At 39.1% G+C, this 27,832-nt stretch overlaps 1 protein-coding gene across 10 annotated transcripts in view; it reads left to right on the forward strand.

Moving 5' to 3' along the window:
* LOC140187612 (unconventional myosin-XIX) overlaps nt 1–27,832 on the forward strand; it is a 66,251-nt gene that overhangs the window by 15,484 nt on the left and 22,935 nt on the right. For 2 of the 10 annotated variants that reach the window (XM_072243109.1, XM_072243110.1), the window contains exons 6-21: nt 1,042–1,111; nt 1,470–1,572; nt 2,161–2,257; nt 3,215–3,291; nt 4,167–4,257; nt 4,919–5,090; nt 5,915–5,988; nt 12,423–12,544; nt 13,090–13,203; nt 16,483–16,659; nt 18,431–18,571; nt 18,668–18,775; nt 19,178–19,248; nt 19,581–19,693; nt 20,047–20,219; nt 27,182–27,311. In XM_072243109.1, the coding sequence (XP_072099210.1) occupies nt 1,042–1,111; nt 1,470–1,572; nt 2,161–2,257; nt 3,215–3,291; nt 4,167–4,257; nt 4,919–5,090; nt 5,915–5,988; nt 12,423–12,544; nt 13,090–13,203; nt 16,483–16,659; nt 18,431–18,571; nt 18,668–18,775; nt 19,178–19,248; nt 19,581–19,693; nt 20,047–20,219; nt 27,182–27,311 (1,833 nt within the window). The other 8 variants (XR_011883123.1, XM_072243114.1, XM_072243111.1 and 5 more) reach the window with 8 other exon arrangements.

Here is a 27,832-nt window from a genome sequence, read left to right on the forward strand (position 1 = left end):
TCTACATTGATGAAACCCGATACAGATTGGGGGACCGCTTCGTCGAGCACCTCCGCTCCGTCCGCCACAACAGACGGGATATCCCGGTTGCCACCCACTTCAACTCTGCTTCACATTCCCATTCGGATATGTCCATACATGGCCTCCTCTACTGCCATCATGAAGCTAAACTCAGGTTGGAGGAGCAACACCTCATATACTGTCTAGGTAGACTCCAGCCCCTTGCTATGAACATAGAATTCTCCAACTTCTGGTAATTCCCTCCCCCTCCCTTCCTCTACCCCTATTTCACTCTACCGCCTCCCCCAGCTGCCTATCACCTCCCTCATGGTTCCGCCTCCTTCTACTACCCATTGTGTTTTCCCCTATTCCTTCTTCACCTTTCCTGCCTATCCCCTCCCTGCTTCCCCTCCCCCACCCCTTTATCTTTCCCCTTACTGGTTTTTCACCTGGAACCTACCAGCCTTCTCCTCCCCCCACCTTCTTTATAGAGCCTCTGCCCCTTCCTTCTTCAGTCCTGACAAAGGGTTCCGGCCCGAAACGTCGACTGATCGTTTCCCCAGATGCTGCCCGAACTGCTGAGTTCGTCCAGCGTGTTGTAAATATTGGAGAAGGCAGCTACTCATTTTCTGGTCAGATAACGTGTACTACAATAAGATTGCTGGGTTAGTTTTGAAAGATGTGGCAAAAGGAATACAAAAAAATTCACAAAAAGAAAACGGGCTTGCAAATGAAAATATCAGGATATTCACAAAATAAAGAAAAATAATTTGAAATGAAAATCTTGGCAAGCTGTTTCATGCTGGCTATTATGCTATGCATGGATATATAATTTTTTTCGAATTAAAAAAACATATACGGGATGTGTTTAATGCTGAACTTATTTGTAGTGTGGAATATTTTAAATGTTTTCCAGTCAATTTTATTTTGTTTAATAAAATGTTATGAAATTAGGCAGCTTTTGGAAACAAATGAGATTTGCCAAGGCAACCATAAAAATGATGCAGTGACTGGTTACTAATCTCACTTACTGTTTCACAGGAAATGCATCCACGCTAAGGAATCACAACAGTAGCCGATTTGGAAAGTACATCCAACTCCATTTAAACAGGTAATTTTTGGAACACTGAATGTGTTTATTCAACATCCTGTAATTTTTTGTCAGTTAGTAATTGTGCAGGAGCCTTCAAAAAGAATTGTTGAATTCAGTAAACTTATCTGTAAGTGATATTATAATACCCCTTATAATCTTGGACAGTAAATATCACCCAGTTTTCCTGCTGCCTTTTTAACAACAAGTGTTTCTGAAAGTTGTGGGGATAGGGAGAAGAGTACTGGGAGAGAAATGACTGTTAAATGTTTTTCTTGAAGTTTTTATGTAAATTGCTTAGGGAAATCTGTAATTAAGTAACAGAGAAACATCTTATTTTTCCAGTCCTTTTTTTGCAGCATGTTGCTTTATTTTCCAGATCTCAGCAGTTGCAGGGAGCTTCTGTGCAAACTTACCTATTGGAGAAAACACGAGTTGCCTATCAAGCTCCTCATGAAAGAAATTTTCACATTTTTTATCAGGTAGGATTTTGGTGTATTGCATGCGATGTGGCTTTTTCTAATATGTTGGAATTCAAACTGGAAGCAAACAGTAATAATCGATTCATGGGACAAGTTTCATAAATCATTAAATTCTGCTGCAGCTCATATTATAAAAGGAAAATAGCATCAATTTTTCAGTGATACATTTATGTAGCCGAAACAAAGTGATGGAAGCACTTGGTAGATAAGGTGGCTTCTGTTGAGCAAGCAGGCGCAGATTTATTATTTCATTGTAGTTTAGACTCTGAATATAAAAATAATCACTTGTTTGCTCTTTTCTCGTATGTTGACTATTAATGTAGTTTTTTTTTGCTTCAGATTAGCAATATTTCTTTTTAAATAAATACTTCCTAGTTTACATTGGAGGTGTAAAGTCCAAAACTGATGTATATGTTTCTGACAGTGAGAGGTTAGAAAGATACTGACATAAGTCAGAAACAACAATAGAGGTAGCAAGATAATGGAGATATTTTTTTGCTGCCCTGCGTAACATGCCTGTGTTCTGCTAAAGCTACTGATTCAACAATGATCTGAAAACCAAAATTTATTTATGTAATGTTTCCTCAGATAGTGAAAGGAGCCACTGAGAAACAGAAATCGGAATGGGGTCTTTCTGAAGCCACAGAGTTCTTCTGGTTACCAAATTCTGAGAAGGTTTTAGAAGGTTAGAAGTTTGAAAGCTAAGTTCAACAATGCTTCTTAAACTCTAGCATACAAATGTAGATATTAATCCTTAAGTACACAAACTTACAGTATTTCATTAACAATTCCTCTATAATGTTACACTTATCAGATGTTGCATTTTGTGTATTGAACTGTAGAATATAAATAATATTTAATCTAGCCTCGACTAGCCTATCAAATACTAGAGCTGAATTCCTGTACTTGAACGTGGACTGAGATCATTTTAACTTTCTGAAAGGCAGTTGACACTTTCAAAAATGTACAAGTTTGTATAACCACATTAATGCAGAGCACTAAAAAGTTTTTAATTTTTTTAAGCCATTCTTTTCAAGTCCTATATTTGACCTCCTGTCGAGATGCAGGAGGTCTTTGGCTTAGGGGTTAACGTGCTTATGTTTATTCTTTGTACTTAAATGTATTGAGTGAAGATATTTGCAGTTGTGATTTCTAACTACAATCAAATGGGAGTCCTGAATTGATTATTCTTTTCCTTCATTGCACAAGTTGGTGCATTGAGTCTGGTTGTACTTGCAATGCCGCCCCAACTTATTGCAGCTGACTTAGCATAGAGAAGGAATTCAGTCTGGAACCTTTGGAGTTTTGGCTTCTGGGCTGAGTAAATTGGTGGAAACTCTGCTTTTACTGTGGAATCCCCCCGCTTCTATGTTTAAAATTCTATTTATTAAACAACTATTGCTTCACTTCAGGCATCTTTTTGAAGGCTGATGTTTTCCTTTGTATATCATAACTTTTTAATTGTCGATCTTGCACATGGATTAACTCTTTCAAATAATTTTTGGAGCATAGTTCTAAGTAATATTTAGTCAGTTTAATTACAAAATGCTCTACTGAGGGGTCAGAAATGAGTATGAGAAATGGAAATAATTTAGATATTCATGAAAATGTCAAAAAATTGCTGCAATTCCTTGTCCTGCAGAGAAACAGTTTGATGAAACCAAAAATGCAATGCTGCATTTGGGTATTGATCACGACACACAACTTAATGTTTTCAGGGTAAGTGAACATTGTAATTAACTACTTTAACTTGAGTGAAATTTTATTTGTCAGATTATTAACATTTACCGTTTAATTCTTTATACAGTAGCATATTTATTATAAGAAAGCTTATGTTCATTTTGTAAATTTATTGATGAAAATCATCAATGGCCAAATTAGATTTAAATTTTCTCTCCTGATGTGACAGCCTTTGACGTTATAGCAAAATTTTTCAAGGTATTCTGGTAATTCAAGTTTTAAATGAGCAGTTCACTCCATCTTTATTAAAGATGATATACAGTTCCTTAACAGCTAATAGAGTAAAACTGATAATCCACTTTCCAACTATGCACAAATCCATTTGGTTCAGCACGTAGCTCACTTGAGGCTTCACGTATACTTCATGTATTTCCTTTAAATCACCGGTTCCAGTTCTCCACTGACAGTTATCAGATTCACTGGAAAATTATTTATTCTCTGTAACATTTTATTTAAACTAAACACGTGCTGATGTATTAATAGGAATCACTTGTAATAGTGGAGAAATTCTAGTCTGGTGGAGCTAAACTCTTAAGAGACACAATTTAATCTCTTGTCTGAAGTCAACATCTCTGATGTGGTGCTCCTTCAGTGTCCTGTCAGATTTCCTTTTGGATTATTTTTGTGCACATGAATTCACTACCCTCAGGTTTGAAATGTCAATTACTGCACATTACCTTTAACAATATCTAAAAATAGAGCAAGTAATTAAAATAGATTTTTTTAAGTACTGTCATAGGCACACATGCCAATTTTGATCAATTTGTTAGTGTTACTTGCCCAATTCTGTTCGTGTTTTTTTTGGGTTTTTTTCCCAATACTTGTTTCTTAATACTTATTTTCTTTTCCAATAGATTTTGGTTGGTCTTCTGCATCTTGGCAATGTGCAGTTCAGCTCTCCAGTGGATGACTCTTATCCTTGTGATCTCAAGGCAGAAGCTAAGAGTAAGAAAAATCCAATCAATTATTGATTTTCTTAAAAAAGATCTTTCGAATTCTGAGGCTTCAGGTTTAATATCTTTTGAGTAATTGCTGGGTCCTTTAATTATAAAACATAATTTGGTTCAAAAACTTGCATAAAATTTGGTTTGTTTTAACAAATATGCATGGACTGTCATTCAAGGACTCTACAACTCACATTCCCAGTATTATTTACTTTATTTGAACAATTTGTCTTCTGCAGATTGGTGATCAGTCTTTGTATAGATTTTTATTATTTCTATTGTATTTTTTACCTGTAAATGTCTGCAAGAAATGAATCACAATGTACTGCACATTGACATATTCGTACTTTGACAATAAATTGATTTTGAACTTGAATTCTCCTACTAGCAGTGGGAATGATCCTTATATAATTGGCTGTATTACAAACACAAGAAAGTCTGCAGGTGCTGGAAATCCAAAGCAACGCACACAAAATACGGAGGAGCTCAGCAGGTCAGGCAGCATCTATGGAAAAGAATAAGCAATTGACATTTCAGGCCAAGACATCAACTGTCTCCATTGATGCTGCCTGTCCTGCTGAGTTCCTTCAGCATTTTGTGTGTGCTAATTTGCTATATTGCCATTTTTGTCTGTTATTAATCAGAATGCATGATTTTTACAGGCTTTCTTTCAACCACTGCAAATCTGCTGAAAATTTCTGAGGAAGTCCTTTTGGAACAGATCAGAATTCGAACTATAAAAGCAGGCAGGCAGCAACAAATCTTTAAAAAACCATGCTCAAAAATGGAATGTGAGACAAGAAAGGACTGTGTAGCCAAAGTTATTTATGCAAAGTAGGTGACATTATCTTTATTTGAAAATTTATATAGTTTGTTGGTATTAGATTATTTTATTTAAGTTTTACCAAATGGAAAAGATAACAAGTAGAACTTTACTTGCAACATATTTTAAATTTACACTTGTTTTGCCTATGATTTCATGACGGGTGCCCTGGTGATTTAGTAAAGTAGTGGTCTCAATGTATTACTAATTCACATAGTAGCCAGACAATGGGCACTCTAGCTAATATCAAAGAACATGGAATAAAACAAGACAGCACCAAATCTGCTTTTAAAATTAGATTTTAAAACCATCCACTTTTCAGTGAATATAAACCGTCTCAGAAGGTTTTTCAAAGAAAAGCAAATAATTTTAATTTTTTATCAATGAACTGAGTAATCGATCATTTTATTTTCTTTTTGTGAAATCTTGTAGCGGAATCTCACATTTATAACATGACAAATTAGACATGAAGTAGTTTAAATTATATGATGCATAATTCTTTCCTTGCTATAAAGGTGAGCCAATTAAATTGGTGTTTTTCATATATTTGAAAAGTAGATTTAGTTTCAAATGATTATGATAACAACTAATAAATTTGTAACATTCACATGAATGGCCAGATCATTGATCCTCAAGGTTTGGTCAACCTAAGTTTTATAATCCATTATGTCAGTGAATAATTTTCTTTCAGCAATTCTCTATGCTCATTTGCTTCATCGGAGTTGAAAGATCTGTTGGTTTAGTTTAAAACTGCTAACTGAGCCAAGGTTATATATGCAAGTATGTTGGTGTAATAGATGTTTTTGTACTTGTGTTTGTCTTACTTTTTTTACAGGCTGTTTGACTGGCTGGTAAATGTTATAAATGGCTCTATTTGTTCACATTCTTTTGGATGGACCAATTTTATAGGTACATTTCATAAACTTTAAATCTAGAAAAGTTAGCTGCTTCGTTCCACAAGTTTGTTTTTTTTTCTTAGAAGTGTGAAGTGTATTCCAATCACAAAGCTGATTTTTAAAAAAAAACAAGCAAAAGATTATTTTTAATCTTCTGATTTGAAAACAGTCATAGCAGCAGAGTGATTATAGCAGAGAAATAAACCCTTTGGCCCATCACATCCATGTTGAGCATCAAGTATTTATCTATACTAATTCAATTTACCAGTTGGTCCATAGCCTTATGTACCTTGCTAATTCAAGTCCTTGTCATTTAGAGTACAGTGTTTTGGGATCCACCATCTTCTTGGGCTGTGCATTCTATACCCTTACAGGTGAAAAAATACTTCCTATATCACCTCAATTTCTTCTATGTTGCCTTAAAGCCTTAAATCTCTTCCCTCTGTTCTCAGACATCTCTAACAATGAGAAAGATTTATTATTATTTATTTTTACTATATACTACCTATGGCTCTCATAATTTTGTATCCCTCTATCGGGTACTATCGCAGCCACCTCAGCTTTAAGGGAAACAAAACACACCTAATCCATTCTCTCTTCAGTAAATGTCCTGCTGGATCTTCTCTGCACCCTCTTCAATGCAATCACATTTTTCCAATTGCATAATGAATGAAGGCAAACATTTTGTGTGCCTTGGAGACCCAAGAGACTGTGAATGCTGGAATCTGGTGCAAAGGAACACACTGACTCAGGCAGCATCCGTGGAGGGGAAATGGACGGTTGACATTTTGGGTTAAGACTTTCTGGCTCAGATGGTATGCCTTGATCTAAAGCATCAAGTGCCCATTTCCATATACAAATGCTGTTTAACTCTTTGAGTCTTCCAGCAGTTGGTTTTATTTATATTGTATGCCACCTTCATCATCTTAACCACCTGTGCTGCCACCTTCAGGCATCTTGAGGCTTTACACCAAGGTTTCAATTCCTCTGCCATTCATTGTATATGTCCTACCCTTACTTGATTTCCACCTCACCCTCACCCCCAAATGCATCTCCTGACATTTAACAGGATAAAGTTCCATCTACTGTTGCTCTGCTCAATGTACCAACTGATCAATGTCACTCTGTAGCCAAAGGCATAAGACTACCTTCCTCACTATAAACAACTCAAATTTTTTGTTTTATCTGCAAACTCGCCAATCATACTTCCAACATTTGTGTCTAAATCAACCATAATGACCAGCATGTATCCCAGCATTGATCAATGTGGTACATTAGTGGTCACATTCTCTAAGCACAAAAACAACCCTTCACCACCAACTCTGGTCTACTACCAAGCTAATTTTAGATCCAAGTTACCAACTTGCTGACCTTTTTGATCTTCCACATGAGACCTTGTCAAGAACTTTACCGAATTCCATGTAAACTACAATCAACTGTACCTCATCAAAACCAATCAACGGTTCCTCTTCAAAAAAAAAAGCTCAGTTGAATTAATCAGTTAGGATCTTCCCACCAGCAAATCCTTGCTGACTATCCTTGATTGGTCCCTTCCTTTCTGAATGTAGATTAAATAAATTTCACTTTGCCTTCTTGTGAACCTGAGCAATTAATCAATGGAACCAATGCTCATTCTGAGGAAGAGTTATTCATGATCCTTCAATAAATCAGATTACCTTCTGTCTCTAGGGTGATTTTCTAAAAATAAATTTGAATCCATGGTTGTAATATGACATTTATTGACATTATACGAGAAGTGATTAACTGTTACACTTTATAGGGGTTTCTTGTCTTTTTTCAATGTCTTGATTATACATAGAAACATAGAAAATAGGTGCAGGAGTAGGCCATTCGGCCCTTCGAGCCTGCACCGCCATTTATTATGATCATGGCTGATCATCCAACTCAGAACCCCGCCCCAGCCTTCCCTCCATACCCCCTGACCCCCGTAGCCACAAGGGCCATATCTAACTCCCTCTTAAATATAGCCAATGAACTGGCCTCAACTGCTTCCTGTGGCAGAGAATTCCACAGATTCACCACTCTCTGTGTGAAGAAGTTTTTCCTAATCTCAGTCCTAAAAGGCTTCCCCTCTATCCTCAAACTGTGGCCCCTCGTTCTGGACTTCCCCAACATCAGGAACAATCTTCCTGCATCTAGCCTGTCCAATCCCTTTAGGATCTTATACGTTTCAATCAGATCCCCCCTCAATCTTCTAAATTCCAACGAGTACAAGCCCAGTTCATCCAGTCTTTCTTCATATGAAAGTCCTGCCATCCCAGGAATCAATCTGGTGAACCTTCTTTGTACTCCCTCTATGGCAAGGATGTCTTTCCTCAGATTAGGGGACCAAAACTGCACACAATACTCCAGATGTGGTCTCACCAAGGCCTTGTACAACTGCAGTAGTACCTCCCAGCTCCTGTACTCGAATCCTCTCGCTATAAATGCCAGCATACCATTCGTCTTTTTCACCGCCTGCTGTACCTGCATGCCCACTTTCAATGACTGGTGTATAATGACACCCAGGTCTCGTTGCACCTCCCCTTTTCCTAATCGGCCACCATTCAGATAATAATCTGTTTTCCTATTTTTGCCACCAAAGTGGATAACTTCACATTTATCCACATTAAATTGCATCTGCCATGAATTTGCCCACTCACCCAACCTATCCAAGTCACCCTGCATCCTCTTAGCATCCTCCTCACAGCTAACACTGCCCCCCAGCTTCGTGTCATCCGCAAACTTGGAGATGCTGCATTTAATTCCCTCATCCAAGTCATTAATATATATTGTAAACAACTGGGGTCCCAGCACTGAGCCTTGCGGTACCCCACTAGTCACCGCCTGCCATTCTGAAAAGGTCCCGTTTATTCCCACTCTTTGTTTCCTGTCTGCTAACCAACTGTCCACCCACACCAATACCTTACCCCCAATACTGTGTGCTTTAAGTTTGCACACTAATCTCCTGTGTGGGACCTTGTCAAAAGCCTTCTGAAAATCCAAATATACCACATCCACAGGTTCTCCCCTATCCACTCTACTAATTACAACCTCAAAAAATTCTATGAGATTCGTCAGACATGATTTTCCTTTCACAAATCCATGCTGACTTTGTCCGATCATTTCACTGCTTTCCAAATGTGCTGTTATCACATCCTTGATAACTGACTCCAGCAGTTTCCCCACCACCGACGTTAGGCTAACCGGTCTATAATTCCCCGGTTTCTCTCTCCCTCCTTTTTTAAAAAGTGGAGTTACATTAGCCACCCTCCAATCCTCAGGAACTAGTCCAGAATCTAACAAGTTTTGAAAAATTATCACTAATGCATCCACTATTTCTTGGGCTACTTCCTTAAGCACTCTGGGATGCAGACCATCTGGCCCTGGGGATTTATCTGCCTTCAATCCCTTCAATTTACCTAACACCACTTCCCTACTAACATGTATTTCGCTCGGTTCCTCCATCTCACTGGACCCTCTGTCCCCTACTATTTCTGGAAGATTATTCATGTCCTCCTTAGTGAAGACAGAACCAAAGTAATTATTCAATTGGTCTGCCATGTCCTTGCTCCCCATAATCAATTCACCTGTTTCTGTCTGCAGGGGACCTACATTTGTCTTTACCAGTCTTTTCCTTGTTACATATCTATAAAAGCTTTTACAGTCCGTTTTTATGTTCCCTGCCAGTTTTCTCTCATAATCTTTTTTCTCCTTCCTAATTAAGCCCTTTTTCCTCCTCTGCTGAACTCTGAATTTCTCCCAGTCCTCAGGTGAGCCACTTTCTCTGGCTAATTTGTATGCTTCTTCTTTGGAATTGATACTATCCCTAATTTCTCTTGTCAGCCACGGGTGCACTACCTTCCTTGATTTATTCTTTTGCCAAACTGGGATGAACAATTGTTGTAGTTCATCCATGCAATCTTTAAATGCTTGCCATTGCATATCCACCGTCAATCCTTTAAGTGTCATTTGCCAGTCTATCTTAGCTAATTCACGTCTCATACCTTCAAAGTTACCCCTCTTTAAGTTCAGAACCTTTGTTTCTGAATTAACTATGTCACTCTCCATCTTAATGAAGAATTCCACCATATTATGGTCACTCTTACCCAAGGGGCCTCTCACGACAAGATTGCTAATTAACCCTTCCTCATTGCTCAAAACCCAGTCCAGAATAGCCTGCTCTCTAGTTGGTTCCCTGACATGTTGGTTCAAAAAACCATCCCGCATACATTCCAAGAAATCCTCTTCCTCAGCACCTTTACCAATTTGGTTCACCCAATCTACATGTAGATTGAAGTCACCCATTATAACTGCTGTTCCTTTATTGCACACATTTCTAATTTCCTGTTTAATACCATCTCCGACCTCACTACTACTGTTAGGTGGCCTGTACACAACTCCCACCAGCGTCTTCTGCCCCTTAGTGTTACACAGCTCTACCCATATCGATTCCACATCTTCCCGGCTTATGTCCTTCCTTTCTATTGCGTTAATCTCTTCTTTAACCAGCAACGCCACCCCACCTCCCCTTCTTTCATGTCTATCCCTCCTGAATATTGAATATCCCTGAACATTGAGCTCCCATCCCTGGTCACCCTGGAGCCATGTCTCTGTGATCCCAACTATATCATAATCATTAATAACAATCTGCACTTTCAATTCATCCACCTTATTACGAATGCTCCTTGCATTGACACACAAAGCCTTCAGGCGCTCTTTTACAACTCTCTTAGCCCTTATACAATTATGCTGAAAAGTGGCCCTTTTTAATGCTTGCCCTGGATTTGTCGGCCTGCCACTTTTACTTTTCTCCATAGTACTTTTTGCTTCTACCCTCACTTTACACCCCTCTGTCTCTCTGCACTGGTTCCCATCCCCCTGTTGTGAACTAACCTCCTCACGCCTAGCCTCTTTAATTTGATTTCCACTCCCCAACCATTCTAGTTTAAAGTCACCTCAGTAGCCCCCGCTAATCTCCCTGCCAGGATATTGGTCCCCCTAGGATTCAAGTGCAACCCGTCCTTTTTGTACAGGTCACGCCTGCGCCAAAAGAGGTCCCAATGATCCAAAAACTTGAATCCCTGCCCCCTGCTCCAATCCCTCAGCCTCGCATTTATCCTCCACCTCATCGCATTCCTACTCTCACTGTCGCGTGGCACAGGCAGTAATCCCGAGATTACTACCTTTGCGGTCCTTTTTCTCAACTCCCTTCCTAGCTCCCTGTATTCTCCTTTCAAGACCTCATCCCTTTTCCTTCCTATGTCATTGGTACCTATATGTACCACGACCTCTGGCTCCTCACCCTCCCACTTCAGGATATCTTGGACACGATCAGAAATATCCCGGACCCTGGCACCAGGGAGGCAAACTACCATCCGGGTCTCTGGACTGCGTCCACAGAATCGCCTATCTGACCCCCTTACTATCGAGTCCCCTATCACAACTGCCCTCCTCTTCCTTGCCCTACCCTTCTGAGCTACAGGGCCAGACTCTGTGCCGGAGGCACGGCCACTGTCGCTTCCCCCGGGTAAGCTGTCCCCCCCAACAGTACTCAAACAGGAGTACCTGTTGTTAAGGGGCACAGCCACCGGGGTACTCCCTATTACCTGACTTTTCCCCTTCCCCCTCCTAACCGTGACCCACTTGTCTGCCTCCCGTGGCCCCGGCGTGACCACCTGCCTGCAACTCCTCTCTATCACCTCCTCACTCTCCCTGACCAGACGAAGGTCATCGAGCTGCAGCTCCAGTTCCGTAACGCGGTCCCTTAGGAGCTGCATCTCGATGCACTTGGCGGAGATGTAGACGTCCGGGAGGCTTGGAGACTCCAGGGCCTCCCACATCCGACACCGAGAACAGCAAACTGCCCTCACACTCATACTGCCCCTCTCCTCAAATAACAACAGAAAATGAATGCCAAACCTTCCTCGCCTGTTTCCGCCTAAGCCCGTTGAGCCGAAGCCCTTAAGTCTTCACTCTGCTCCCGGCTCACTCCGCAGCCTGCAAACTACGCTGCCCGCTCTATGAGGCTCTGTTCCTTTTAAGTCTGCCGCACTGCACAGCCCGACGTCACATGCCTGCGCAGTCCCGCCTCTCAGAACGCCGTTGGAGAAAAAAAATAACGAAAATTTCAAAAATGTCTTTCTCGGCACTCCCACTCAGACTCTCAGACTCCTTCTTCGAATCAAACCCGAAGCAGGATGTCTGCCCTTTTAAATCTGCCGCGCTGCACTGCCCGACGTCACACGCCTGCGCAGTCCCGTAATATGTACATGTAATATACATGTAGTGTATTATACAGAAACAAGTAATTGCAAAACCTGGAAAATTAATGTGAGATAGTGACCAATTAAATTGTGTTTTTCATTTTGAAATTGAGCCCTGAGTTGTTGCAAGTTTTTTTTTCATTGGTCTAAATAATCTATGTTCCTCAACTTGTTAATGTAGGTCTTCTAGATGTATATGGATTTGAATCATTTCCACAAAATAACCTGGAGCAACTTTGCATTAACTATGCAAACGAGAAACTCCAGCAGCACTTTGTTGCACACTATCTTAAGGCACAGCAGGTAATTCGAGGCTTTATTCTGGAGTAATGTTATCAAAGCATAGTGTAGTTACCTTGCATGCACTTGGTCTGATATTTTGGTTTTCTAGAAATTAAAAATCTACGAATTAGCATAACTTGCTGGAAGTCTTAAAGGATGTGTTGAACTTGTATCTCTCTAGTTGTTAAGGCAGAGAATAACCTGCAGTGATTTTGTACTTCATTTCTTCTTGAAAATGTCTTTAAAACCCAGAGATATTGAAACCTATAAAAGCCAATGGATGTTAGGCCACCATGTTGGGATTACAATTTCAACAGAATTTTAGAAAGACTGTCGAAATCCAGTAATCTTAGATCTATTTAATTTGGGTATTATTTGTGCAATTAAATCAACTGCAGGTAAATGTAGCTTCATTAATTCTACATGAGTCACAGGAAAGTAGCGAGAGACTGCCAGTAAGTGGTAAATTAAACAATTTACACAAACAGAATAAGGTGCTCAGGATTCATTCTCCACATTAACTGTCTCACTTCCTTCATTTCAATTTTTGCTGTTCTATTCTTCAGGAGGAATATACCTCGGAGGGCTTAGAGTGGTCCTTTATCAATTACCAAGATAACCAGAGGTGTTTGGATCTGATTGAGGGGAGTCCCACCAGCATATTCTCCCTTTTAAACGAGGTTGGTCATTTCTTCAACTTGTCTTTTGTTTGTAAGCATATGTTGAACCTTAACCACAAATTAAGGGTTAGCAGTAGTTTGAGCTAATTGATTTTCCCCGCAGGAAATTTGTGGTTTAAGGTAAAGATTTTTATTTTGGAAGGGGGCATTGTAGCAAGAGGATTTCTTTTGGGGCAAATTTAGTGAATCATCTACTTTCAATACATCATGGAAGCCTTCCTGAGCACATCACAGTTAAGTTGAATTCAAAGCATTGCTGATTTATTAACCTTTCTCCCCAGTAGCTAATATCTAATTTCTCGTGCCTCAACCATTAATTGCTTCACTGTTCTTTCGTTCAAAATTAAAATTTAATATTGTCCAGTCGTTGCTTCCGGATTTGCCATTTTTCTTTGATGTCTTGAGAAGTGTCCAGTTAGCTTACTGATAGCGGTTTTATCAGAACCAGTCAATCATATTCATGTATGCAACTTGTACATGTAATGTAAGCCAACGCATTAATATAGTGAGTGAATGTGCCATAGTCAAGGGTGTATCTTTGGGATTAAATGTTAAATTTGAGGTCTGTTTCTTTTTTTAATAAGGTGAATGTATGAAGCCTGGTGATATTATTAGAGAAGTAGGATTTGCGAGTTGTTCTGGCTAACGTTTATGTATAGAAAATTATATAGGTGCTTTAATTTAATTGAACACCTGTGTTCATGTTAACCATGAGGTTCCTCCCAATCTACTGTATTTCATCAACCTAATTTGCATCTTCTTCAACTCTTGAACTTAACTAGTTCTTCTTAAATCTATCTATTCACCTCAATTACTCCATTTTGGAACTGCTTCCACATTCTATTCAATCTCAGATGACAATAAAACATATATATATTTTAATTTTAAGACTTTTTGTATGCTCAAGATTGGCAGTCATGCTTTCTCTACAACAATATCCATATTTTAGAATAATCCACTGAGATTTTTTTTCTGGGTACTTGTGAAGGCTTTAAATGTGGAAGTTCAGTAAAAGTTGTTTGCTTCTTGTTTCTTTTAATTCTTTTTGTTACTGCATTTGGACATTATTGGCTGGATGAAATGATGTCACTCTAGTTTAGTTTTCAGCATTTCTAGAGGACTAATAGCTCCCACAATGGACTGTTGGAAATGTGGCAGAACTAGCGTTATCTTCCCTGGAATGTAATTATCTTTGCTTAATTGACTTGTTTATTTTGAAGTCTAAACTATTTTTATTATCACTATGCATTTAAATCATGAATACTGCAGAAAAATCAGCTATTCAGCACAATTTGTCTACCTATTTTGGACCTAGATTTAGGGTTTGGTGGTAGAGGTTTTGAGGGGATCTGCCTGGAATGTAATGAGTGTCTGGAGTGCACTGCTGGAAGGTGTGATGGAAGCAGAGATGTCCAGACAAACTACTGAATTGCCTAACTTCTGGAAAATGAGATCAATACTAGATGGGTGCCCGTTGGTCAGAGTGGATGTGGTGGGCTGAATGGCCTGTATGGCTGTATAGCATTTGTGCAGCACGTATAGTTGGAGGATGCTTGCTTCACCTAAAAGCCAGCCTAGCTTTTCCTAGAGTGTGTCCATGTGAATTGCTTCAACTGTTATACGTGGAAACACATTTTATGTTCTTGCTTATGGCTAAAAATAGTTAGACTTACTTTTCCAGGAATAAAGATGGTCTTCAAGTTTGAAAATTTTTTTTTTAGATACCAACCTTACTCTTCCAACATGGAAAGGCCTTCCTGATTTCTGACATACAAATTCTTTTGGTTCTTTTTTAATTTTCATATTTTCCCAATATCTTTCTGTTTTATTCTACAGATACAAAAGTTGCCTTAAAATAATTTGAAGTCTTTCTTAAATTCCCTTCACCTCCACTGAATAAACCATTCCACTAAGTGCTCATTGTTACAGCATCTTAAATACCTGACTATCATGGAAACCTGAATTAATCATTGGCTCTTACTGGGCAAGATTAAAGTTTGAAACAATAAGTAATTGGCGTATCTTGTAAAATTTCCATCTGCGTTGAACAATTTTAGAAGTAATAGGTAATGGTACTCTTGCGTTTTGTATCTCTTGGGTGATTCATTGTTTTCCTGCTAATCCAAATCAGAATTTTATTTATTTATTGACCTTCAGCGTGTAATAGGCCCTTCTGGTCCTTCAAGCTGCTCCGCCCAGCAACCCCCCCCCCCCCCATTTATTTCTAGCCTAATCATGGGACGAATTGCAATGACCAGTTAACTTTCCAACCGGTACATCTTTGGAACAAGGGAGGAAACCGGAGCACCTGGAAGAAGCCCACGTGGTCACGGGGAGAACATACAAACTCCTTACAGGCACAGCAGGAATTGAACTGGGGTCGCTGGTATTGTAAAGTGCTAACCACTACACTACCGTGCTGCCCTACTGTTCTGTTTGTCATTCGTGTCATGGTGATGTAAGCTTAAAAGTAACAATATTGATTGCTTGTGTGTAACTTTTTGTAATCATTATTAATTAATGGTTATACAAGTACAAAATATTTTTCTTATATTTACTCACCACACAGAAAGAAGCCATTTAGCCCATCAAGTTTGTGTTGACTCTCAGAAAAATCTCATCTCCCCACTTTTTTTCCTGCAGCTTATTTTCTCTCATGTTTTTCAACTCCCTGCTGATTTTCTTGCTACCTGCACTGATGGGTAATTTGAAGTAGCCAATGAACCTACCAACAAGGGTGTCGTTTAGGATGTGGGAGCAAACCAGAGCATCCAGGAGAAAGCCAGTTGGTCACAGGGGAAACTTGCAGACTTCACATAGACAGTGTCTGAGGTTAGCATTGACCCTAGGGTGCTGGAGCTGTGAAGCGGTAACACTACCTTCTACACATTGTGAAGTGGAACTAGTGCTATTGTATAGCACTTAGCAAATTTTATGCTATAACTAATAATGTAAGATTTGCAGAAATACACCCATTTTGTCTTTTGAAACTTGTATGGAGGTGTAACCTCCAGTAAATCTTAGGGTCGCTACTAAAATCAAACTTCATAATTTTACATTAAATATGTAGTTTCACTTTCACTGGAACTACACACAAAGCCAAGGTGAGAAGTTATGCCTTTTTGTTTGAGAAATGAAATAGTTTTTCATTTGATTTCTTTTTTTTAATATATTTTCACCTCCTCTAGGTATTGTGTGATATTTGTCCAAAAAGTTATGGTTATAGATCTCCTCTGATCTTCTGCATTTTGATCTTACTTGCAATTACTCTTTCCGTAGGAGAGCCGTCTTAATCGAAATTCAGATGAAAACCAATTCAAAACCCGCTTACAGACAGCTTTGGCAAATAATCATTGTTTGAGCTGGAATGTGTTCAGCAAGGTTCCAAACTTCATTGTTGCTCATTATGCTGGAAAGGTCAACTACCAGATTGGGGGAATGCTGGAAAAGAACAAGGTAAGAAAACTCAAAAATCAAGTGCATTTACTGAATCCTCGGGAAGAGACTCATTATTGTTCTGTGATTATATTAGTCTATTTTGTGCTTGATTCTTGGCCCATCATTCTCTCCCATTTAGGTTCCACCTATCTGTCTTCCCCTTCCTCATACTGCTATATATTAGCTATCTTTCTTCCTCTCCCTCAGCCCTGATGTAGGGTCTCAACTCAAAAAGTTGATTGCCATCTTTTGCCTCCACAAATGCTGCTTAGTACTAATCCAGTGTTCAAGGGTTCATTTTATTATCCAAGTATACAACTCTACAATTCTTCAATTCTCCAGGTAGCCATGAAAGAAAAGAAAAGTAGCATGATATCAACCCCGAAATCCCACCCCCCCACAAAAGAAATCCACAGAAACAGAACAGGTACATCACCCCCAAATCCCTCCTCCCGCACAAAAGCCAAGCAAAATGGATCAGACACATTGACCCTCAAATCCCTCCTCTCACACAAAAAAAAACAAACAAAATGGATCAAGTACATCGACCTCCCTCTTGCACAAAAGAAAATCAAACAAAATGGATCAGGCATATCAACTCCCAAATCCCCCTCCCTGCACAAAAAAAAACTCAGAAAATCGGGTGGAAAAAATACAGAATATAATTTTTTTTTCCAGTTTTGCAGTGTTCTGGTGCAAGTAGATGTTTTGTTAAGAGCTTGTTGTAACTATCATGTAGAAACCTGTCTGTTACATGTCACATCCGTAGTGCCACTTTTTGTGCTTTTACACATGCACAATCCAAAAAAATACTTCTCAGCAGTTTCTTAACTAAACTCTGCTGCCACCACTATTTCTTGGCATTGAAGCCACACACGTTAATCAAAGGGATGTAATCAATCAAATCAATTGTCAATTATCAAATAGCCAATAAGCTCCAATATGATTTGATCCTGGACGAGCCCCCACTTTATGTTATGTGCCAGCAACAATAGACCACAAACTCCGTTTTTAATGTTAAACAGCTATATTTTCAGTATCTACCCAAATACAAACAATTAAACAAATTACTCCCCTGAACAAAAATTAACAGTGCTATGCTTTTTAGCTCACAAACTGCGGAGGTCTGGGAACAGTTCTTCCCAAGTCTTACTCAAATAGAGTCCTAGGATAGCAATCCAAAAGATTCCAGAAATCCATGGGAACAGGTACAGGTGTCTGTGAGGGAGAGCTCATAAATCCACCTTAAGATGACACAAGGTGACAATCACAGAAGATTCCAGAAGTCAAGTAGTCGTCAGTGAAATACTAGAGTCCATGCAGGGGTAACAAAGTGACGACGAAGTTCCAAAATTCCCGTAGGGATATCACAAGGTGACAGTCATGGAATATTCCTTAACACAAGTGGTCGCCACGTAACACACTCAAACCCATGTACAAATTAACAAAAAGTGGTCGCCACAGGATACTCCAGAAATCCAAATATGGATCCTACAAAGTGACAGTCACGTATCCGATATGCACTGTGTGCCGCTAATTATCACAATCTTCTAGACATGGAGAAGTGTTAGACTTGCCCACTGCTGTAGCGAGCTCTTCAACTAACTCCACCCAGTTCGCTCTCCTGCTGGTAGCTCGCAGTCTGCTGTCCCTTAAGTGCTGAGTGTTCCAGCAACCTCTCTGCATTTTGTTAATGATGTCATCCACCCACCTCCTCCAGGAGCCTAAAATGACACTTGGGGGTAAAAAAACATTGACATGTAACACTTTAATGTTTGTCTTGCTTTAGGATCCTGTACCATCAGAGCTGGTGCAGTTGTTGCAGACATCCCAGGATGCCTTGATGATGGAGCTATTTCCCATTGAAGAGAAAGAACACAATGACACTAAAGTTCAGAATAAAGCATTTACTGTGGTCTCCAAATTTAAGGTTGGTTTGCATTAGCAGCTGCATTGCTGTGCCCATTGTAGAAGTTGAAACCCATGTGGTTTGAGCCTCAAATGTTTTTGTCAATTTCTCCTGCAGGGTTCACTTGAAAGTCTCATGCATATTTTGAACAGCACTACACCTCACTACATCAGATGCATCAAGCCTAATATGGATTGCAAGCCTTTTCTTTTCAGATCAGAGGAGGTACAGTAATAGAATAAGAAAAATGTTATGCATTACTGAAGAGGCAAGTCTTGTTGGATCATTTTGTTGTAAAAGCTGTTTGGTATTTGCCACATCTTCCATTTAGAGGCTAGATATTCAAACTTCATTTTCTATTCATGTGAAGAGAATTATAATTTTAATTTTCTTAGATTTATATTTTTACTGGTGGTAGTTGGAGAGTTTTTGTTTATAATTCAATAGTTCTAAGGATTTGCAGTGGTAATTTTATTTTAGTCAATGGTTTAAAGTACTACATATCTACAATTTCCTATAGTAAAGAACAGTTTCTGACTTGATTCATATTGCAGCCAGAAAAAAAGTTGTCAAATATTTATTATGCTTATTTTGAGATGAAAAATATAAATTTGTTTATTGTTTCAGATTTTTACCCAGCTAGAAGCCTGTGGTTTAGTTGAAACAGTTAGCATAAGTGCGGCTGGGTTCCCCATTAGGTACGTTAGTCCATTATCAATCTGCACTTTTTATTTGGCCAAAGTAAATTATTGAGTGAAATACAGGACATTTATTTTATTTCAGTCTTTTGCTTATGACTAAACTGTAATAGATCATAAACTATAATAACTGAAACATTTACTCCTAATGGATAATGTAATTATACAATTTGCATGCTTGAAAATGTATATACGCTGCCAAATACATTGGAAATTCTGATTTAATTTTATGCGTGGGAAAGTGTGTATTTATTTTGGCTTGGAATCAAAAGTGACAGGTGTATGATCAATGTTTTTGTTGGATACGTTTACTAATATTATTTTCTATCCAGATTCCCATACCAGCATTTTCTGGAACGTTATGGACTTCTGGGAAAATACAGCCAAGCCAATTTACAAAATACACCAAGCATTAATGGATGCTTTTTCACAAAAAAACAAAAAGGTTTGTCAAATCAGTTTTTAGTTTTACAACAAAGGAAGCTGTTGCATTAATATTTTACTGATAATATAACCTGTTTTGCAAAATTTTATTATAGACTTGTTAAATGTTAGCTTTGGTGCTAACACTATGTTTTGCAATGGGTGCTATACTTTTAAGAGGTCATTTTAATATTTGCTCTGTTTTCTGTCTCTTTCCAGCTCCTTTCAGTTTGACTCTTCACCAGTTCCTTCATTATCTTTTTGCTGTCTTCATCTTGCTAATTCACTCGACTTTGCACGATCTCTGCTGTCACATTTGCCTGTCTTAATGGAGATGCTACCATCATGGGAAATGGATATCGTTTGTCTTTGCAGGTGCACTATCAACAGGTGGCAGCAGTGAGACACTGCAGTCCACTGTGCAGGACATTCTCACTAATGTATTAGCTGGTCAAAGTGTATCATCGTTCCGGAACCCAGCTGTGAATGGGTTGTGTCACACAAAAGTGCACTGTGGCAAAACAAAATTGTTCATGACTCACAATATGGTAAGTTAAAATTATCTTGAGAGTCTTTATCTGTTTTTAATTATCGAGTTGTATGGGAATAGGATAGGCCAAGTAAATCCTCAAACTTATTCTATCATACAGTGAAAATATGATGTATATTCCATCATCATCTAAGTGTTTTGGTTAAATAATCTTTGACTTGTAAAAGTGGTATTACTCTCACTGATAGTGAGTGAATATTCTTGAGTTTGACTATTGTTTGTGTAAATTTTTCTGACTTATGACAGGTCCAATCCTAATTTTAATATTATATCTCCTTGACCTTTTCTCCCCCAATAGTACTGAAGATACAATGAACATCGATTTCTCTAACTTCTGGTAATTTTTCTCTTCCCTCTCCCTGTTTTTATTCCCCATTCTGGCTTCCTCTTGCCCTTCTTGTGTCCTCACTTGCTTATCATTCCCCTCTGGTGTCCTACATCTTCCTTTTCTCCCATGGTCCATTCTCCTATCAGATTCCTCTTTCTTCAGCCCTTTACCTTTTCAGCCTATCACTTCCCAGCTTCTCACTTCATCTCCCTTCCCCCTCACTTAGCTTCACCTATCACCTTCTAGCTTGTGCTCCTTCCCCTCCCCTCACCACCTTATTTAGCTTCTTTGCCCCTTCCTTTCCAGTCCTGATGAAGCGTCTCGGCCTGAAATGTTGACATTATAGATGCTGCCTGACCTGCTGAGTTCCTCCAGCATTTTGTGCTTGAAGATACTTTGCTACCTAATCTATCAATTATTTGAAAATTCCCCCCAAAAAAACTTCATGAACTATTTGCAACATTTTCTTTAATTTGAAGCTTAAAGCCAGGTTTCTGTACTCTTTCCCTCAAAGCCCTGAGGATCTGGATCTTGCTCGCTATCCCCAGCAGTACTGATTGGTATTCAGCTATTGGACTTGGAGTAGATCTAATACTTCCATCCTGCATTGTCAAATTCACAATTTCAGACTTTTGGGTTTGACATTTTTGAAGCATTTAATTCATTCGGATACTGGACTCCGTGCGGAATCTCATCCTGCAGAGATTACCAAGCATTACACCAGGGCTTCACCTTCACCCTTTTGCATGTTAATAGCAATTGGAAGGCGAAGGAAAATACAGTAATCGGACTGTACACATGGACAGATCAAATCAAATTACTAACCAATTAGAGTAAGGGTTCCCAGCCTGAGGTCCACGGACCCTCTTAATGGTATTGGTCCATGGCATAAAAAAGGTTGAGAACCCCTGAATTAGAGGATGACTTCACAGAATATATACAAGATGGATTTCTAAATCGGTATGTTGAAATGCCAACTTAAGGAACAGCTATTTTAGATCTAGTACTATGAAATGAGAAAGGGTAACTAATAATCGCCTTGTAAAGGAGCCCCTAGGAAAAGTTGACCATAGTGTGATAGAATTTTACATTACAGCCATCAGTGGTGTATTTCAATCTGAAGTCAAAGTTATTAATTAAAACAAGGCAAACTATGAATGATGATTGTAGTATTCTATATTAAAGGGTATGATATGGCACAAGCAATGGCTAGTATTTAAAGAAATCATTCACAATTTGCAGCAAATATGTTTGTAGTGTTCTCGTGCAGTGTGTTGAAACTCTGACTAAACACCAAGTTAAACCGGAGCCAATGAAGACAGAGTCGTAGTAAGGTTAACCATTTACTGTTCACTCTTCCACATTAACATCGTATGGTGAAAACTGTTGATAAAAAAAATACAAACATATACAGCGTCTGTTTCATTCTGGAGACCATGCGTGCTCTCTTTTAGCGAGTCTCTGCAGCCGCCCCGAGTAGCGGGCGAGGGTGTCTAATCAAACCACCGTCAGGCTCGAGCCAACTCTGCGTTTGAAATTGAAAAGCTGGCACATGCGCTGCCCGAGCCGCTGCTTCCTTAACAGAAACTGTCTTAATATTTTTACTTCAAATACTTTCATAGGAACTTACGGCGTTGCTTCTATAATGTTTCTTTGTGGGTAGACACGGAGCTCTTCACGATCATGCCGCATGCATGGCACCCACCTTCACACCTTCTCCGAACCAGAAGCTACACGTAAGACGTGGCGAAACCGGAGGTGACGTCATCGCATGCCGTGGCATAGACAATGAATTTACCTTTGTTATACTGTAATTATCAACCTTTAACTTTAACTAGAAAATAGTTACAAACAAGTCTTTTAAAACGTAGACCCAACAAAGTCAAACAAATGCCTTAAGGGCAACACAATATTGCTTTAAAGCAAAAAAAACATAGCAGGAAAGTAGTGAGGTGCATTCTGTGAACTGCAGGAGAAATTAAAGCTGGTATTACATTTAGTGAACAGGCTTAAAATGTTGCTAGAGAAAGAAACAACCCATGTGATTGGCACTATGGTAACATTTTAATATTTGGCAATATGAGTAAATTGGTAACAAAATTTAGAAGTGAAATTCTGTATAAAGGAAAAGACTTAAGTTCTATTATAGATCCCTTACAAACAGGTGTGGGTGAATTTATAATGGGTAATGAGAAAACGATAGTAGAATTTTAACAATTTTATTTCCGTCTTCATGAGAAAAATTCAGTACAAATGAGGAAGTGAAGAAACATTTACCAGAGAAGTTAATGAGCCTGAAAATAGAGTTCCCAAGGATTTGCATACATCCCAGTGTTTTAAAAGAGATGGCTTTAGAAATAGTGCATGCTCTGGTTACGATTTTCCAAGATTCTGTAGATTCTGGATTAGAGAATAACAAATGTGAGAGAATTTAGGAGAAGTAGGAAGGGCAGGAATTAATCAGAGTTGGTGTACTTTCTTATGGGGCAATCATGTCTGATTAATTTGATTGAATTTTATTTTTTTGAAGCACTGTCTATTGATTGGGATAGTACAATTGATACAGTCCACATCAATTTAAGTAAGGTCCCACATGGGGTACTGATGCAGAAGATTGGAGCCCAAGGGATCCAGAGCCAGTTGGCAAATTGGATTCAAAACTGGCTGAGTAGTAGGAAGCATAATGTGCTCATGGGACTGTAACCAGTTGTATGATATGGGAATTGGTGCTGGGGCCCTTACTGTTTGTTAATATACTAATGATGGCGTTGTGGCTAATAAAATTGCAGATGACGTGAAATGTCATAGTAAGGATGATGTAATTTCACTAGAGATAGCGCCGAAGAAATTCACTAGGCTCTTGTCTGGGCTGGAGCATCCAAAACAGATAGGCCATGATGAAATGGTAGAGCCGACTCGGTGGGCCAAATGGCCTAATTCTGCTCCTATATCTTATGGTCTTATTTATTATGAGAGACCAGATAGGCTGTATTCAGGTGTTTTTGACAATGGATAATGAGGAAGTACTTCAGAGTAAATTAATTAACAAAGTACATATGTCACCATATACTACCCTGAGTTTCATTTTCAAAAACCAAAACAACAAGTAAATATATAATATTGAGAGCATGTGTTAGAGTCATTTAAAATAAGTCCATAGGTTGTGGAATCAGTTCATTGTTGGGGTGAATGTTATCCTCTGCGATTCAGGAGCCTGATGACTGAGTGGTAATAGCTGTTCCTGAACCTGCTGCAGTGGGACCTCAGTCTCCGTACTGTCTTCCTGATGGAAGCAGCAAAAAGAGAGCATGACCTGGATAGTAGGGGCCCTTGATGACGTATGCTGCCTTCCTGAGCCAGCGCTCCTTGTAGATGTGTTCAATGGTGGGGAGGGTTTTAGCTGCGATGGACTGGGTTGTATCCACTACGTTTTGCATGCTTTTCCATTCAAGGGCATTGGTGTTTCCATGCTAGTCTGTGATGCAACCAGTCAGTATATTCTCCACCACATATCTATAGAAGTTTCTCAAAGTCTTAGATGACATGTGGGATCTTTGCAAACTTCTTTATTTAAAAAAAAAGTCAGGGTGCTGCTGTGCCTTTTTTGTAATGCCACTTGTGTGCTGGATGCAAGACAGATCCTCTGAGGAATTTAAAGTAACTCACCCTCTCCACCTCTGATCCCCTGATGAGGACTGGCTCATGGACCTCTGGTTTCCTCCTCCTACAGTCATTAATCAGCATCTTGGTCTTGCTGACATTGACTGAGAGGTTGTTGCTGTGGCTCCATTCAGCCAGATTTTCAGTCTCCCTCCTATATGTTGATTCATCAATACATTTGATTTGGCCAACAGTAGTGTTGTGATGGTAGGCAAATTGGAGCGGATTCAAGTCGCTCCTCGGGCTGGCGTAGGTAGAGATGTTCAGATTTCTGAGGGGCTTGGATAGGGTAGACAGTGCAAAAAAACTTCGCCATAGCAGATGTATCTAAAACTAGTGGGCATAAGTTTAGAATAAAGGGTAGAGATGTTCTGAAGAAGAACATTTTTACCTAGAGGACAGTTGGAATCTGAAACACAAAGCTTGCATATGTGGAGAAGAGCAGTACCCTTGTAAAATTTAAAAATCTAAACAAGCACTTAATTCGTCAAGGCACCTCGAGTGTCATAATATGATTTGAGCTATTAATTAGCATGGATTTTAAAGTAAGGAAATCATGTTTGACTAATCTTCTGGACTTTTTAGAGGGTGTATCTGGTAAAATAGAAAAGGACCAGGACTGATGTGTCCTTTGATTTTTGAAAGGCTTTAAGGCCCCACACAGCTTAATAGGCAAGGTTATATTATAATGAATTGGGAGCAATGTATGAATATGGTGTTAGTTAACAGAAAACAAAGTGTGGAGATTAGATTAAATTAGATTAGCTTCAACTTTATTGTCATTGTGTCGAGTACAGATACAAAGCCAATCAAATGCAGTTAGCATCTGACCAGAAATGCAAAGAGTAGTGTTATTTACAAAATAACTGTGAATAAAAAGCTGCTACAGCACACAAATATGAAAGTACTGAGACAGTACCATATGGATGCAATACTGCTTCGCAGTGTGATGTGAGGTTCGGCAGGGTCACAGCCTCAGGGAAGAAGCTTTTCCTGTGCCTGCCGGTGCAGGAGCAGAGGTTCCTGTAGCGTCTACCGGATGAGAGGAGAGTTAAAAAGTCCATGGTTAGGGTGAGATGCATCCTTGATAATGCTTTTCACCCTGCCCAGGCAGCGTTCTCAATGGTGGGCAATTGGGTGACGATAATCCGCTAGGCAGTCTTCACCACACACTGGAGTGCTTTGCGGTCTGATACGGGACAATTGCCATACCACACTGAGATGCATCTGGTAAATATGCTCTCAATGGTACAGCGGTAAAAAGAATTAATGAGCCTATTGGCTAGCAGACTGTGACTCATGGGGACTGCAGCCTTTTTGCAATCTATATTAAGGATTTGGCGAATGTCATTATTTCCAAGTTTATTGATGACTCAGATCTAAGTGGAAGTATGAGTAGAGATGAAAATGCAATGGGACATGTGGTTAAGAACATGGCAGATAGAGTTTGAGTATCCACTTGAATCATAAAAACAAATTTTAAAGACTAAAGAATAGTTTTATTTGTCACACGCGCATCGAAATATACAATGAAATGTGTCATTTGCCTGCAACTGTCGCCATGCTCCCTGTGCCAACATAGCATGACCATGACGTACCTACCCTAACCTGTGTGTTTTCAGAATATAGGAGGAAAACGGAGCATACAGAGAAAAGCCATGGGCTTTAAATGAGAGATTGAGAATTGTTAATGTTCAATGGGACCTGGATGCCCTTGTATACAAGTCACTGAAAATTGCAGGTCAAGCAGGCAAAAGGGTCTAATTGCATGTTGCTTAAAAACTTGATTGAAACAGTAAATATATTGTGCTATAATTATAAAGGGTCTTGGTGGGAGCATTCCTGAAATATAATTTAATTTTGATCTACTTACCTAAAAAAAAACACACACTTGAGATTGAGGATGTGTAGCAAAGATTCACCAAACTTGTTCCTAACATAGTAGGTTTGCCGTATGAAGACAGATTGAGTAAAATAGCTGTGTTTTGAAAGTTTAGAAAAATAAATGAACTGAATGAAATGTGCTAAATTGTAGGATGTTTACCCTGACTAAGTAGTCTAAAACAATGGATCACAGCAAATCTTTAGGATTATACCATCTATAGTGCTTTGCAAGTCTGATCACTAATTTCGTTCAAGATAAAGTTTGTTGGTTGAGGGAATAAAAGGATTTGGGGAAAGGGCAGAAAATTTGTGCTGAATTAGAAAAGCCATGGTCTTATGAATGTTGAAGTAGCCTACACCTGATTTCTTGTATTCTTATGTTTGAAAAAGATTTGGAGGCTAAAGGAAGGCCAAGTTTTTACTAATTATATTGGTTTGTATCGATGTGTTCTAAACTTTGAATGCTTTCATTTTAATAAGTTTATTTTTAAAAACTTTTCAGTATTTCTGAACTATGGAATATCATCCATAGCTTTCACAGCTCCGATGGTCTGTAAATGTAGATGTAGGGGCAGGCAGTGATCTTTGAAAAGAAGTCTAGCAAGTTGGTGTCAAGAATTGTTCACTGTCTTTCAGACACGGGCTACACACACAAAATGCCAGAGGAACTCATCAGGCCAGGTTACATCTATGGAAGAGAATTGACGTTTCGGGCTGAGACCCTTCAGCAGGGGTCCTGATTGAAATTCATTTATCACCTACTTAATATACGCTGGTCTGGAATTTCCTGGTACATTCTCAAGTATGCTGGAATAAGTGTTACTGCAGAGCATGAACAGCCTTCTGTTGTCCACTATTACTGCAAACATCTGTTGTGCCAAGGCATAGGCACAACTGAGTCTAGCTTGCTTTTTGAAGTGAAAATTTGGATCCAAAGCTGGATCAGGACACTGATTTGGTGTGGGGTAGGGTTAAGGGGCAATTGGTGGTTAGTTGTTGGGAGGAGTTGAAGCTTGGGGGGGTGGGGTGGTGAATAAACATGCCCTTCACCTTATGAAAGGTTAAACATTGCTGATATCCCTTTTTAGCTTGAACTGCTTGAACGTGCAAGAATTCAAACACTTTCCAGTAAGGCACTTTGTATTCAACATAGCTGGCGTAAATACTGCCAGAGAAAATTAGCACGATCAAGGCAAGCTGCAACTATCATTCAGGCAGGTAAGCATTCTTTCCTTATTGCTCAAATGAATAGGAGTTGTAAAGATAAAATGGAACACTTTCTATTTTAGGAAGTTAATGTGCAGATACATGAATAGTACAGAATAAAGTTTAAAAAACCTAATGTTTAAACCTAAAGTAAATACAGAAAGAAATATTCTGTTGGTCAGGTAGCATTTATAGACAGCAAGTGAGTGGGGAGGGAGAGAGGAAAAAAAGCAGCATTTAATGTTCTAGGAAGTCAAAGGCTTTTCATCAGAAATTTGAAAAAGTAGAAAACAATCTGGCTTTGAGCTGGAGAGAAGGGGAAGAGAGTAAGGGTGGAAAGATCAAGGAGAATTTCTAATGGGGTGGAGACCATGAGAGACTGATGCAAATAGAGGTGTTGGTGCTTGCTGAGAGAACATAGTAAAGGCTTGTCACAGCTGCTCTGTCCAGAGGAATGTATAACTAAAGGAAGATGAATGAGGATTAAAAAAAAAAGAGGGGGGAAAATAGTACTGATATTGAGATGTGCAACA

The sequence above is a fragment of the Mobula birostris genome, chromosome 25, assembly GCF_030028105.1.
Source record: "Mobula birostris isolate sMobBir1 chromosome 25, sMobBir1.hap1, whole genome shotgun sequence".
Lineage (NCBI taxonomy): Eukaryota > Metazoa > Chordata > Chondrichthyes > Myliobatiformes > Myliobatidae > Mobula > Mobula birostris.